Source organism: Erythrolamprus reginae, chromosome 2 (assembly GCF_031021105.1).
Source record: "Erythrolamprus reginae isolate rEryReg1 chromosome 2, rEryReg1.hap1, whole genome shotgun sequence".
Lineage (NCBI taxonomy): Eukaryota > Metazoa > Chordata > Lepidosauria > Squamata > Dipsadidae > Erythrolamprus > Erythrolamprus reginae.
In genome coordinates, this window is record NC_091951.1 from 152948029 (window position 1) to 152963247 (window position 15219).

Consider the following 15219-nt stretch of genomic DNA (forward strand, 5'->3'; position numbering starts at 1 on the left):
TTCAGGAGGGAAGTGTTTTTAATAGGAAAGTGAACACAAGAACAAGGGGACACAATCTGAAGTTAGTTGGGGGAAAGATCAAAAGCAACATGAGAAAATATTATTTCACTGAAAGAGTAGTAGATCCTTGGAACAAACTTCCAGCAGACGTGGTTGGTAAATCCACAGTAACTGAATTTAAACATGCCTGGGATAAACATATATCCATCGTAAGATAAAATACAGGAAATAGTATAAGGGCAGACTAGATGGACCATGAGGTCTTTTTCTGCCATCAGTCTTCTATGTTTCTATGTTTCCCCCAGCATTTTGGCTTAATGTCAGACGTGCCTCCGTTCAAAACCCAGGAAAACTCCATGGTTGGAGAGAAAGGTGCTTTTACTGGATAAGAACTGATAGCAACAAGTTGGAAATAAGATCGGAGGCTAAGGGTGCGAAAATTACATATAGAAAGCAATCCCCAATCCCTCCCTCAAAGATTGGATGGGCTGACCATCCAATCCCCATGCCCCCAAGATGTCGTGTGGGCTGCATCTTCAGGTGGAGCCATCGCATCTGGGATGCTGAAACGGTTGATCTTGAGCTGGCTGTAAACATGTCCATTCTGTAGCATAGTAGGTGATGAGAATGTCCTCCCCTGCTCACTAATCAGGCACATACAGAAACATCTCCAGCACTCTTCCCCCTCTCTTCCCCAAATACCTAGACCTCCCCACTGCCCCCAAGCAAGCAGCATGGAGGCTGACAATAGGTACTCCTCAATTTATAATAATGATGATGATGATGATGATGATGATGATGATGATGATGATGATTTATTAGACTTGTATACCGCCCCTCTCTGAAGACTCGGGGCGGCTCACAACAACAATAACACAATATAAATACAAACCTAATAATTAAAACTATGGCTAAAACCCATTATCTTAAATGATTTTTTACAACTATTTGTTAGTAACCATTCAAACTTACAACAGCACCGAAAAATGTGACCTGCGGCAGTGCTTGCGCTTACAACTGTTGCAACATCCCTACAGTCACATGGTCAAAATTCAGATGCTTGGCAACTATTGACGATGGCTGCAGTGTACCAGGGTCATGTAATCACCATATGTGACTTTCCCAGCTGGCTTCCAACAAGTAAGGTCAATAGGGGAAGCTGGATTTGCTTAGTGACTAAACAATTCATTTAACAACTGCAATGATTCAGTTAACAACAGTGGCAAAAAAGGTTTTAAAAAAGCAGGCATGACTCATTTGACAAACACTTTGCTTAGTAATGGAAATTCTGGCCGCCACTATTCTCATATGTTGAGGACTACCTGCACGTATTTCTGTTTGTAAAAAGATTTTTGATAGTTTGAACTAGAGGCACTCTATCAGATTTCCACATTCCTATAGAAAGCAGTGCTGCATGGGCTAATAAATATATACAAATGTCATGATATTATCTTCAGTTTTAGTATGTACATTTTTGCTTCATATCACTAGACCATGATGTATTTTCTAACTGAATATTATTTAGAGACCATTCAAAACACTACAGTGGGTGCACACTAAAATATTTTTCCAATACTGACATCCATAATGTAAAAACCTTTATAGACATAAGAAGGAATGGCAGGAAGGGAATTTATTATTCTCCTAGTTAAATTCAGTGGTTGATAATGTATGCCTGGATTTGGAAATCTCTATGATCTTTCCAAAGCATTCTAATGCACCCAGGTATGTTTCTGCAGATCAAAAGAACAGAAAAATCATATGACGCAAATTAGGGCCATCCCTATCTTTGAATGGGCACTTTTATTTTGCTATAACTGTTCATTATTAGTATTTTAAAACTTTTCCCTCTTGAGAAAGAAAGCTAGTATCACAACCTGCCTATAATAAGCGGAAAAAAGCAGAATAAATTTTGTTTGAACTGTCAACCAAAGAAAGCGTTGAAAAAATTAACTATGCTTAACCTGTATTCACATACGTGATCTGAGCACCCTCTACTGTGTAAAATTATTCATAGCAGAAATAAAGAATTAATGCTACTATATTATCCCAGAGCTGTATTTCTCCAATGTAAACATCCCTCCTGCCACACTATATATATAAAAATGGTCCCATCCATGATAAAAACAAAATCTTCTTCTCCCCCCCCTGCCAAGCATTTATTCAATGCTAAAATATACAGTGAGAAACTGTTCTAATGCTGAAAAGATAACCCTACTTCAAAGGTGGAAAGGTGGAATAAAGCTACTCCTGCATTCAAATAGAATAAACAAAATACAGGTTTCCATTTAGCCTCCTTATCTCATTCTCCTTCATTGCCTACAATTTCCTTTCATTAACTATTACTTCTTACCAGCTAGTTAGACCTGGTGTAAAATCAGAAAGAGCCACCTTTGGAAGGGTGGGTAAACTTCTTAAAACCCACCTTTGCCGTCAGGCATGGGGGAATTGAAACATCCCCCCCCCCTGGGCACGTTGAATTTATATATGGTATGCTTGTGTGTGAGTCTGTTAGTTTGTGGGGGTTTTTAAATCTTTAAAATGTTAAATTGTTGATTACTTATGATTTGTCTTTTTACATGTTGTGAGCCGCCCCGAGTCTTCGGAGAGGGGCGGCATACAAATCCAAGTAATAAATAAATAAATAAATAAGATAAAGTTAGCCAACATATCTTGACCCTTACTATCTCACTTTGGATGACACTGACCGGAACAATACCTCAATCTTTGCTATGAATTCAAAGCTTAATGAAGAAGAGGCCAAGGGCCCCCAATTCCATACACAGAGTTATTGAAACCCAGATTTCAGGAACTATCACTTACATACATTTGATCTATTTTCCATAGCAGCCATAGGTATGAATTATGTAATGTTTTCAGCCAGGCCATCAGCAATAAAACTTATACTTAGGGGGAAATTGAGGGGGAAAGATAAAGGAGAGGAGGAGGGGATAGAGGGAAATTGAGAGCTTTATGACAATAATTTAGCAGTACTCCACTCCCTGTATTAATGTGCAGGCGTTTCCACTGGACCTACCGTCCCTGTCCTATTGTCTTCTTTTGTTACCTTTTATCATTACTTATCTAATGTTTTATTTGTACAAAATATCACCCTATAATTGTTTGACAAAATAAATAAATAAATAAATTAGTTGAAAGCATTCCACAAATAAAACATGTAAGAATGTTTTGGGAAATGAACAAGACAAGGTTTAAATAAAAATCCAACAACGTGTACCCGAAATATAAAACAGGGTCTTAATAGCTTAAAAGTAGTTACCTTTATTGAAGAACATGGAGGCCATCTGACCCATTTCTACCCTTTCGGTGATTTCAAAAATATTAGGTGCTCCTCGTCTCTCTGAAAATTAGAAGGAATGTTTTATACCCATAATAAGTCCAAATTATTCATATTATAAACCAGGGGTGTCAAACTCAATTTCACTGAGGGCTGCATCATGGTTTTATTTGACCTCAGAGGGCTGGGGTGGGTGTAGGCAGCACCATGAATGTGACCAGCATGACATCACTTGTGTCGAGGGAGCCTGTGGTGGCCAGATTGCTTTGTCAGAGAAAACAGGCTCCCAAGCTCTGTTTTCAGCTGCGACAATCTCCTGCAACCCTCTCTCTGTCAGCGGAAACAGATCTCAGGAGGGCCGTTTTCACTGGCAGAGGCATAACTGGCCGGTCCTTTGCTGTTTCCAGGGCAGCTCCATGGGCCAGATCTAAATACCCCAGGGGGCGAATCTGGCTCTCAGGCCATTGACACCCCTGTTATAAACCATTTCTTTCACAGGTAGTCCTCAATTTACAACCATTTGTTTAGCAACTGTTACAAGTTACAATCACATTGAAAAAAATGACTTACTGCTGATCCTTACACTTATAACCATCAAAGCCTCCTCCCCACAACCCCCTGATCAAAATTCAGCCTCTGGCAACCAGCATGCATTTGCAAAGTTTGAAGTGTCCTGGGGTCACATGATCACCTTCTGTGATTCTTCCAACCAGCTTCCAACAAGCAAAGTCAATGTGAAAAGCTGGATTTGCTTAATGACAACATGATTCTCTTAACAACTGCCTTGCTTAGCAATGGAAATTCTGATCTCAATTGTGGTCCTATGTCAAGGGCTATATGTAACTTGCCAGTGAAATAACAATATGCATATGTGTACATGTAATAAAAAGAAAGAAATGTTACAATAGATGCTTATTTTTAAACTCGTTTTAAAATGCTTTATAGTTAAATTACTCAATCTTCTCTTGTTGTTCATCCTTTAAATGGCTCTTTTGGTTGTACATGTGTTTGATTAATTATGGGCCAGAATTAAGAAAGAAAGGTCTCCCCTTCTTCCCTCTCTGAAGGGGAACAGCTGCTTAAATAGGCTGACGAATGAATGACCGAAAGATTGGGTTGATGACCCCAAAAAGTAAGTAACAGGGGGGGAAACTATGTTCACCATTTTAAAGACTCCCTTCACCCCAGTGTTATACAAATTTTAGGGCTTTTTATTTCTGAAGTTAATGTGAAAAACATGGCTGGGGTAGAACGTTTTGTAGCTCAGGCGGAGTTCTGATGTTCTAGTTCAAAACGTAAATCCTTCTTAATTAATCCACACGATACAACAATCTGTTTGAAAAATTTGACAAACAACATGCCACAGATGTGAAGCATAGTAAATAATTTCAGGATGACATAAAGCCATCAGGAGGACTACGCTGTAGAAACAATCCACTATTTCTACATAGTTCTTATAATACAGTGATCCCTCGATTTTCGCGATCTCGTTCTTCGTGAAACGCTATATTGCGATTTTTCCCACCCGATGATGTCACTCTCTTCCTTCCTTTCTCATCTTTCTTTCTCTCTCTCTTTCTCTACCTTGCTTCTTCCTCTCTCACACTCTCTTCCTCCCTCTCTCATCTCTTTCTTTCCTTCTCTCTCTTTCTCTATCTCTCCCCCTCTTGCTGGTGGATGGCGAGCGGCCGGCGGGCGGCGGGCGGGCGAGCGGGGGCATCAGCGAGGAAGACCCAGGGAAGGTTCCTTCGGCCGCCCAGCAGCTGATCTGCTCGGCAGCGCAGCGAGGAGCCGAATCGGGGTTTCCCCTTTGCGTGGGCGGCGGGGAAACCCCAATCTTCGTCTGCTCGCTGCTGCTGCGCTGCCGAGCAGATCAGCTGCTGGGCGGCCAAAGGAACCTTCCCTGGGTCTTCCCCGCCGCCCACGCAAACTCCGCCATCTGCGCATGCGCGGCCATGAAAAAAGGGGCGCGCATGCGCAGATGGTGTTTTTACTTCCGCAACCCTACATCGCAAAAAATCGATTATCGCGAGGGGTCTTGGAACGGAACCCTCGCGATAATCGAGGGATCACTGTATTCACAAGATCAGTCCATAGTTGTCTTATGAGAAACCAATGCATATCCCCCCCCCTCACTATTGCTAGAATATAAGCAATTGAAACTGTTTATCTTACACAAAGAAACCAGTCCTGCTGCTATAATGCACAGTACAAACCGTATCTTGAATTTATCAAAGCAAGCAGAATCTTTGGAATGAAATGTGAAAAAGATAAATGTTTCTACACAAACAATTGAAAAGCAGAAGTTACTCAGTAAAATTTATTTAGCAACATTTTTTCCTTCCCTTTTGATATGATATTAATCCAGGACACGAGGGTGAGAGGAAACTAGAAGTAAACCCTAGAAAACAGTTAAACTCTGTAACCTCTGAGAAGGGAAGAAAGCAACATGGTGCAGATTCCGCCTTTAACTCCTTTTGTAAAAGGCTGAAAATTATTCCATAAATGACTCAAGCAAATATGTTAGTTGGGAGAGGAGCTGCTACTGGGATTTTGGAAGATCGTAATCTGGAGCAAGGGTGAAATGCTCCTGGTTCGTTCGTGCCTGTCAGTCGTTGAAGAACCGGTCGTGAAGGGAGTGTGAGGCTCCGCCCACTTGCCCAGACGCCACCATTTGGGTTCTTTTACCCTTTCCACATGCACAGAACGCTTTGTGTATGCGCAGAGGATAAAAGAATCCAAATGGTGGTGTCTGGGCAAGTGGGTGGAGCCTCGCGCTCCCTTTGCGATTGGCTCTCCATTGACCAATAGGCATGAGCAATAGGCATTGACCAATAGGGATGAGCAAAATAGGCATGACCAATAGGCATGAGCATTGACCAATAGGCATGAGGCTCTCCATTGACCAATAGGCATGAGCAAATCAGGAGCATTTCACTCCTAATCTGGAGAATATGGAAGATTATAATATTGATAAAAAACAATTCAACAATGAGTTGCTTGATATGAGAGCCTGAAAAGATTTGAATTCATAGCTCCCATTTGCTTGCAGAGACTTTGTACTATACAAGGAATAGATCCAGCTTTTGGCAAGTCCCTGTTTACGTGTAGTCTGATGATGACATATAAAAAAGGCAAGAGAAAAAAAGAAAATCAAGCAACACTCCTGTGCCCCCAAACAAAATAAACTAGAACTAATTGTTAAGGAGAGTTATCAAAGACATATACTAACAATGTTCTTAGTATTAACACAAATCACCATTTGTTCTAGGTGATTAAAAATAATCCTATAGATGTTGCAAGTGTAAGAGTAAATTCAAACAGATTTTAAGACTAATGGCTTCCCATCAAAGTTACTAAAGATTGATGAAGAATAATAAAGAGAAAACAAAAGTTAAAGAAATAAATGATTTTATAATTTTGTCTGAAGATAAGTACTGCAGCAACAGTAAAAAAAGCAGTTTAAGTGGCTGTAAAATCTTCAGTCCAAGCTGGAACAGTGATTGAAGTCAAGAAGAAAAGTTATACACACAGACCAAAGAAACTGGCTTCTGAACTATCTGCAAAATGATTTTATTCTAATTAAAATCAGAATGTGAATATTTCTGATTATTGTTATTCACTGCAACTACATAAAATGAGCTGTTAATAAGCCAATCAAATTTAAAGAAGTAGAATATGATAAAGTTGGGAAGCTACCTAATATACAATACTGTACCTAAGCTCGATAATAAATGGAGTAGGAAGTTCATATCCTGATTTTAAATAGTGAACTGACCAATGATTGATACTGATGCAAAAGAGCAGTTACTTTCTAATGTATGTATCATTATTAGAATATGTTTATCTGGGTCACTTGTGTAGAAGTAATATCAATAAAAGGAAAACGAAAAACCAGGGAGAGCCAAGCTAGCCACTCAAGGGAAGAGAGATTGCCAATCTTGATGTGATCTTCTGTTCCAACCTTTTGAAGGTCTTGGTAATCAGATTATCCAGGAACCTGGCCTCACAATTTATTAATTATTAATTGGATGTATATGCCGCTCCTCTCCGAGGACCCGGAGCGATGTTAATCCACAAAGTTGTGGATTAATGCTATAATACCACTTTAATTCATTATTTAGTGATGGACAAGCAGTGAAATATGGCATATGTTACTGAAACCATTGAGGATGGGGATGTTGTTTGTTCTGAGAGTTATACAACTACCGTATTTTTCAGAGTATAACACACTGGAGTATAAGATGCACCTAAATTTTAGAGGTAGGAAACAAGGAAAAAAGTATTCTGAACCAAGTGGTGTAGTAATATATTATTTAATAAAATACCAGTGTAGCAGAATACTTTTTACAAACATGTACACTTTTTACAAACTTCAAACTTGACAACTTTAAGACTTGTGGACTTCAACTCCCAAAATTTCTCCTCCAGTCATGCTAGCTCAGGAATGGAAGTTAAAATCCACAAGTCTTAAACTTGCCAAGTCTGAAGACCCTTGCAACCCTAATCCCTAGCCCAAGGTTCTTTAAACTTGACAGCTTTAAGACTAGTGGACTTCAACTCCCAGAATTCCTCCTCCAGTCACGCTAGATAGAGTAATTAGAAGGCAAAAACAGCCCCATTGTTGCAAAAAAAAATCCCAAAATTGGGTGGGCGGGTGGTCTGGGAAGCCTGCAGGGAGCTCATGGGGGATGGGGGATGGCAAAAATGCCCCCATTTTTACAAAATGTATTTTCACAAAAATGGGGGCATTTTTGCCTTCCCCCACCACCAAGGAGCTCTCTGCAGGCGGTGTGTGTGTGCTTCAGGACAGCAAAAATGGCTGCATTCAGTATATAAGACGCACCAACATTTCCACATTCTTTTAAGGGGGAGGAAAGGTGCGTCTTATACTCCAAAAGATACGGTATGTATCCAACATTGCAAAGCAGGATAAAATATGTGTATTACAAGGACACCACTGTTGCAAGCAATGTGGCCTGGAATAAGAAAAATATTTTTTAAAAATATGCATTTTGGTGATCTGCAAAAGAAGAACAAGCTTTCTCCTTGAATAAACTATTTTTTTCCAATTAAAATTGCTTTGCAAAGTATTACTAATGTTTGATTTTATAACACACTTATATAATTTACAGAAAGGTTAAATAAAGGATAAGGATCTTTTTTTCGCTTGCCTTTGGCATTAGCAATGTACTGTAGAAAAAGACTGATTCTCACATATTATCAAGTTGAAAGTAGAATCAGCTAGATACTTACGCACAGATAGAATTGGCCGTGTTTCTGATCGTTCATAAACATCTGGCAGAACTTCACTATCAGAAACGTCAGATGAAGAATCATCTTCGTCATTATCATCTTCCTAGAAGAGTAAGACATTAATGTATATCTCAAAAATGAACGATTATTGTAGAATTCTGATAAGTAAAAGAAAAATAAGCACTAAATTAAAAATGCATTTACAAGCTAAAAAAAAACCCTCTTTAGCTATGGGTCTTTAAGATGCTTAGAATTCCAGTTCCTCTATCATTCATTCATTCATTCATTCATTCATTCATTCATTCATTCATTTAATTAGATTTGTATGCCGCCCCTCTCCGCCCTCTGGAACCAACTCCCCCCAGAGATTAGAACTGCCCCCACCCTCCTTGCCTTTCGTAAACAACTTAAAACCCACCTCTGCCGCCAGGCATGGGGGAATTGAGATCCTCTTTCCCCCTAGGCCTTTACAATTCTATGCATGGTATGTATGTATGTATGTTTGGTTTTTATATTAATTGATTTTTAATCATCAATACCAAATTACTATTGTACACTGTTTTATTGTCGCTGTTAGCCGCCCGGAGTCTCTGGAGAGGGGCGGCATACAAATCCAATAAATAAATAAATAAATACTGAATACCCAATCTAGTGAGAGAAAAGAATGCTGTTTTCAAATATATATATATTGCAGAATGGTGGGGAATTTATTGATGTATTTTAAGGGCAGGCACAAGGACAATATTAAAAGCTTCCTACCAGGTAACAGCATGATTGGAGATATATCTTCTCCCTGACCACTGAATGCTTTAAGTATGATTGCTGAATGTTTGGTCGATAAGTATTTCTTTTAATTGTTTTTAAATTGTAGTATTAATTGGATTTACATTATTGTTCTGTTTTTATATATGCTGTGAGCTGCCCCAAGTCCTTGGAGAGGGGAGGCATACAAATCCAATTAAATAAAAATAAATATCAGATTAAGGCATGCCACACAAACCTTGTGCTTTTCCATTCTCTTTAAGTGAAGCTGAGCATTAGCTGCAGCCATGGCCTCCATTACGAAAGTTGTTGTCATGTAGCTATAAGAGAATTAGAAAATATCAGTTATTTTTTTAAAAAATCATTCATAATAGCCCATTTATATTAACAGCATTCATTTTAAAGCTCTATTCTGAGGAGTTTTCAGGCAAAGTTGAATATTGAAAGTGAAGTTAGATATAATGGGGGCCGACAACTTTTTTCCAAATATACTTTGTATAAAGCAGGTGTGGAACATTAATTTTTATATTTTTGGTAACAGTGAAGCTTTGGAGAACTCAAGTAAGTTTGTCTCCTAATTCTTAGCTTCCCTTGACATTTTGCTTCCCCCCCCAGGCAGCTTCAATGATAGGAGTCAAATGGCAAAGCTTAATAAAATTAATCTGATTAAAATATTGTAGATGGATGGAAAAGACACATTTGGAAAATGCAATGTTATGTATTTGTAATAGATTTTATTCCAACATTTTCAGGTTATATTTATTTTACAAACCATGCTTAAAAAGTCCTAACTTACCACACTATGTGTAAATAAGTCAGTGGTTCACATACAATGCTATGTATAAAGGATTGAAAATACTTTTTAAGATCAACTAAGACAATAACTGGGAGTAAGCGATCCTTTAATAAGAAATCAACATTACAATTTGATTTATTGAGCTTTCACCCACTAAAGTAGTTATAATGAGCAAAGGATAGAATAATGCTAAGCTCAATAATAATATTTTGCTGCTTACAAGTTGAACTAATTTACAAAAATTGAGTAAGAAATCATTTCTGCTGAGATTAATATAAAGTAACTATTCCCTGGGGCCCAGATAATGATTCCCCCCAAGGGCTTCTTACTACATCAAACATACCTCAGGGATATCACAGATTCAGAAGTGCTCATAGAAAAATGAAAGTGACAGGGTAATACTGAGGAAACATTTCCAACTTGACAGCAGTAAGAAAAATTTCAAGGACAATACAATACAAATAGAACAAATAATTATAAATTGGAACAGAACCTATCAATACAAACAAATGAACAGGAAGAGAAATCAAAGCACAAGGTAGGGAACTATTGATAAGTCTTAAGGTTTTAAAATAATTTTTTTTACAAAGCTCAAAAGCAATCTATAAAGATTTATGCTTTCCATCCAAAGAAACCAGTACTTTTTCAATGCCTTCAGTAGCAATTTATAAGATTAATTTGCAAACAACAGTCTTAACTAAAGATACAAGAAAATCTGTTTAAGGAAATACTTTTACAATGGAATGTTCACAATAGAACAATTAAATGTAGGTATAAATTGTAAATAATTAGCTGCACTTATCTAAGAAATCTACAAATTTAAACTGACCATTAATGCCCATAGTATTTAGAAAGCATTTAAGAGGGAAACTACCATAGGTCATTTTTTTTATTTACATCTCTTTTTTTTTTTGCATAGTACAAATTCTTGCATATTCCATGCATTTTTAAAGCTTATTCGGAGGTATAAAACTGATCCATTAGCATTAATTATCTATACTTAAGGCAAACATTCCTGGGAGAGGTTAAAGCTATTTTTTTTATTCTGTAGGGGGAAGAACTATATCATCTAGACCAGGTCCCGAGGCCCCAAAAGGAATAATGAGGCCCCACAAGGAATAAAAAATTGAAAAATAAGGGAAATTCATTATTTATGTATATCAGTGGTTCCCAAAGTAGGTGGTACCGCCCCTGGGGAGGGGAGGGGTTTGGGGGGTGCTAAGAGACAAGGGGGGCAGGGGGTGCTAAGAGGGGCCACAGGGTGGCAGGTGGTTTGCCATATTGATAGCTACAGCTGGCTGGCCACGCCCCCAAACCATTCCTGTTCCTGCGCCCCCACCGCCCATGTACACCCAATCACCTGTTCGCTGCTTTTTCCACCACGCAGTGCTTCTAGCCCACCCACCTCACCCTCAGGCTATGTAAGTTGTTTCTCTTTGCCACACAGGTACTTGCTTCGCCAACACCTTGCTTCCCCCTACGCCTTGCTTCGCCAATGCCCCAGTCTCTGCTCTGCAAGCTTGCCTGCCTGAAGCTCTGCGAAGTCGCAGATCTACCTAGCTGTCCCTGCAATCCTCCACTGTCCTAACCTGCCTTTCCTACTCCATTCCCCGTGGCCCTGCCATGCTTGGTGGACTTCCCAGCTGTCCCTCATGCCTGCTTGCCTTCTGAGGTCAGCGTCCAGTCTGGCCCAGCCAGTGGGTGGGCGAGTGTCCCTGCAAATGCAGATGCTGAATGGAGCTGCTGCACATGCACCAGCCCCGTTTCTGCAAAGGCAAAAACCCGCCCACCCCCATTTGCAGGGTGACCCAAAGAGGGGAGTGGGGTGCTGCAGAAAGGGCCACCCGTGCCACCTCCTTGACACTTGTGGCTCCAAAGCAGCCCGCTGGCTTCTCAACCGGGCTTCCGTCTGCTCTCTGTGTGGATCAGCCTAGCTGACCACTGGCACCACTGTGGGAACTCAGATCGTGGTGCCGGGTTGGAAGCCAGTGGGCTGCTTCAGAGCCTCAAGCCCCGCAGAGCTGGCATGGGAGGCACAGGTGGAAGGCATCCTTTTCTACAGCATCCCCCTTCCCTCTTTAGATCACCCTGCAGGGCTTTGTCCTTGCAGAGATGAGGTGGGCGGTTTTAAGGAGGATTTGCAAGGGGGATGCATGGCCCTCCAGGATGGAGAGCAGGACAAGAGAAGGCGCAATAGCCTGTCCGGGCCCCACTCAACCACGCTTCTTCCAGCTCATCCGCCCCATGGGACAATGAGACAATTGGCAACGCCTCCCCGCCCGGCCTTCCTCACCATACGCTGCTGCACTGGCAGCTACGCCCTGGCCAGCTCTGCCCACCACCACTTTCCACAAACTTTCTAGGAGATGGCCAGCAGGAGTGCGTGGGCTCGGCCGGCACTTCGTTTACTTTCCTGGCAAATAAGGCTCAGGAAAAAGGTTTTACAACCATGATCTGCAGCAGGGGTGTCAAACCCAAGGCCCAAGGGCCAGATCCGGCCTGCAATGTGGTTAGATCTGGCCTGCGGAGTCACCCTGGAAACAGCAAAAGACAGGCCCATGCTGCCTCAGCCCAGCCCAGGTCAACTAGGTGCTGATCTACAACCTGATGGTGGTCATCCAGGCCGGAAAGCAGGGTATGTTTGAGCCATAATGGCACAGTGGTTAGAATGCAGTATTGTAGGTTACTTCTGCTAACTACCAGCTCCCTGCAATTTGGCAGATCAAACTTCACCAGGCTCAAGGTTGACTCAGCCTTTCATCCTTCCAAGGTGGGTAAAATGAGGATCCAAATTGTTGGACTCAAAACATCTTAGAGATGGCTGTAAAGCACTGTAAAGCAGCATATAAATCTAAGTGGTATTACTGTGCTATTTCAATTTGCCAAAAATCAATTAAAACAAGAATTCAATCTACTGGCAGCAAAAATAGATCACACAGTAGGTCTTTTGTTATCAAAAGACACAATTTCTTATTTCTTCCATTGTGATCCCTAATTCCATTCTGTGGGTCGTGTGTGCTGTTGCTCAGGTCTTTAACCAGCTCTACTTTTTAAACCTTAGCTTTAAATATGTGATTCCATTGGGTCCAAAAATGCTGCTGAATTTGATTTACAGAGCTATGTAAGTTAAAGCAGCATATCTGACCTTACTTGCTGGTGACCATACTGAAAATATACAACAAAGAAAGTTGGGGTTCAATGAGCTGCAGCTAATCCCAGGAACATCTATCTCTACATATCCCTTGTTTCAGCCAAATTAACAGAAATAACATGCAGCAAACTCTTACCTCATAAATCCTAAGAACATTATTAGAATAAGACTGACAAGCCAACCAGCAGCAGCAAAGGCCTTTGGCATAGTTAGAGCTCCTGTGCCAACTATGAGGTTGAACATGTAAATCAAGCCAACCTGCAATGAAAGAATAGAAATATTGAACAGAAACTATTTAAATTAGTTCTATCTTTGGACAAATTGGGTATACAATACCAATCTGGCTTGCATTGCAATGGCTTGCATTGGCTGCCGATCAGTTTCCGGTCACAATTCAAAGTGTTGGTCATGACCTTTAAAGCCCTACATGGCATTGGACCAGAGTACCTCCGGAACCACCTGCTACCGCACAAATCCCAGCGACCGATAAGGTCCCACAGAGTTGGCCTTCTCCGTGTCCCGTCGACTAAACAATGTTGTTTGGCGGGCCCCAGGGGAAGAGCCTTCTCTGTGGCGGCTCCGGCCCTCTGGAACCAACTCCCCCCGGAGATTAGAACTGTCCCCACCCTTCCTGTCTTTCGTAAACGACTGAAGACTCACTTATACTGGCAGGCATGGGGGAGTTGAGACACCTTTCCCCCAGGCTTTTTTTTATACTTTGTTTTATGTTTGGTATGAATGTGCTGTTTGGTTTTTTAAATAATGATAGGGTTTTATATGTTTTTAATATTAGATTTGTTCCACTGCTATATTGTTTTTATTACTGTTGTGCATAAAAATCTAATAAATAAATAAACAAACAAACAAACAAACAAATCTCCATACGTGCAATCCAAACTCAGGTAGTATGACTATGTGATTTCAGAAGTCTAATAGCCTAATGAAAATAACCTTTGTTAGTTATTATTATCATTATTATTAGTAGTAGTAGTGGTAGTAGTAGTAAGCCAATTTCTAAGCCAATTAATAGAATAGTTAATTTAAAAATTATCTTAAAAACTAAACATTTAAAATCAAACAGTTCATATTAACTGTTTCAGAAATAATATTGCTTTATGATGTGAAGGTTTTCCCCCCTCAACTCATAGAGGTGGTTCATTTGGCATAGTATAAGCTTGCAAAAAAATGTTTCAGTCAATGACTTTTGCCAAATACATCTGATGTGCTTAATGGGGCCTGTAGAGCAGTGGGTGGAACTAAATAAGGTCACCATGGCCAAAGCAATCTAAATCTGGCTTGCTACCATCTGTTCCTACCTATCCAGAACTTCCTACTTCCATTAATTCTCATCATGTTTCCTGCAAGACATTAAAAAAATCCTTAAAATTAACCAAGGGCTTCCTATAAAATTCATCTAACAATATATTACATTTCATTGATATTACTTATCACTATCTTTTCCTTCCATAATTCTGTGCAAGGCAGATTTATTTCTTGAAGCCTGGTCTGCTGACATCTTTGGTAATCTTGTGTTCCATCTATTCTAGAACCTACACTTCTTTAGCAGCCAAAACTGCTTAAATCCCACTTGGTTTATCAACCATCTTTGGTTCCTTTTTCCCAAGTTTAGCAACTTCACTTTCCTCCCTCTTTTTATATATGTGAAAACCTTAAATTTGTTTCATTACCAGCATTTCCCAAACAGAGCATGAAGTACAGTTCATGTGCTGGGAGACACTGGACAGGATGGCAAACAATGCTCACTTGCTCCATTTTGTTATACTCCTATAAGGAAGCATTCCAACTTAGGTCTGAAATAGATCAATAAATTCTCAAATGAGCTACCTACCCTGATAGTGCTGGTTTTGGAAATCATTGCACACAAAGCATCCAAAAGCACAGTGTACTTGGCATGAAAAGAACTAATCTAGCAGAAAGCCAAGTCTGAGCAAAGAA

The 15219-nt window shown here is 40.1% G+C and overlaps 1 protein-coding gene across 1 annotated transcript in view; it reads right to left on the minus strand.

Moving 5' to 3' along the window:
• TMEM104 (transmembrane protein 104) overlaps positions 1-15219 on the minus strand; it is a 98634-nt gene that overhangs the window by 70002 nt on the left and 13413 nt on the right. The window contains exons 3-6 of the mRNA XM_070739968.1: positions 13400-13521; positions 9555-9636; positions 8555-8657; positions 3281-3361 (exon numbers count right to left, since the gene is read on the minus strand). Of these exons, the coding sequence (XP_070596069.1) occupies positions 3281-3361; positions 8555-8657; positions 9555-9636; positions 13400-13521 (388 nt within the window). The remainder of the gene's footprint in view (positions 1-3280; positions 3362-8554; positions 8658-9554; positions 9637-13399; positions 13522-15219) is intronic.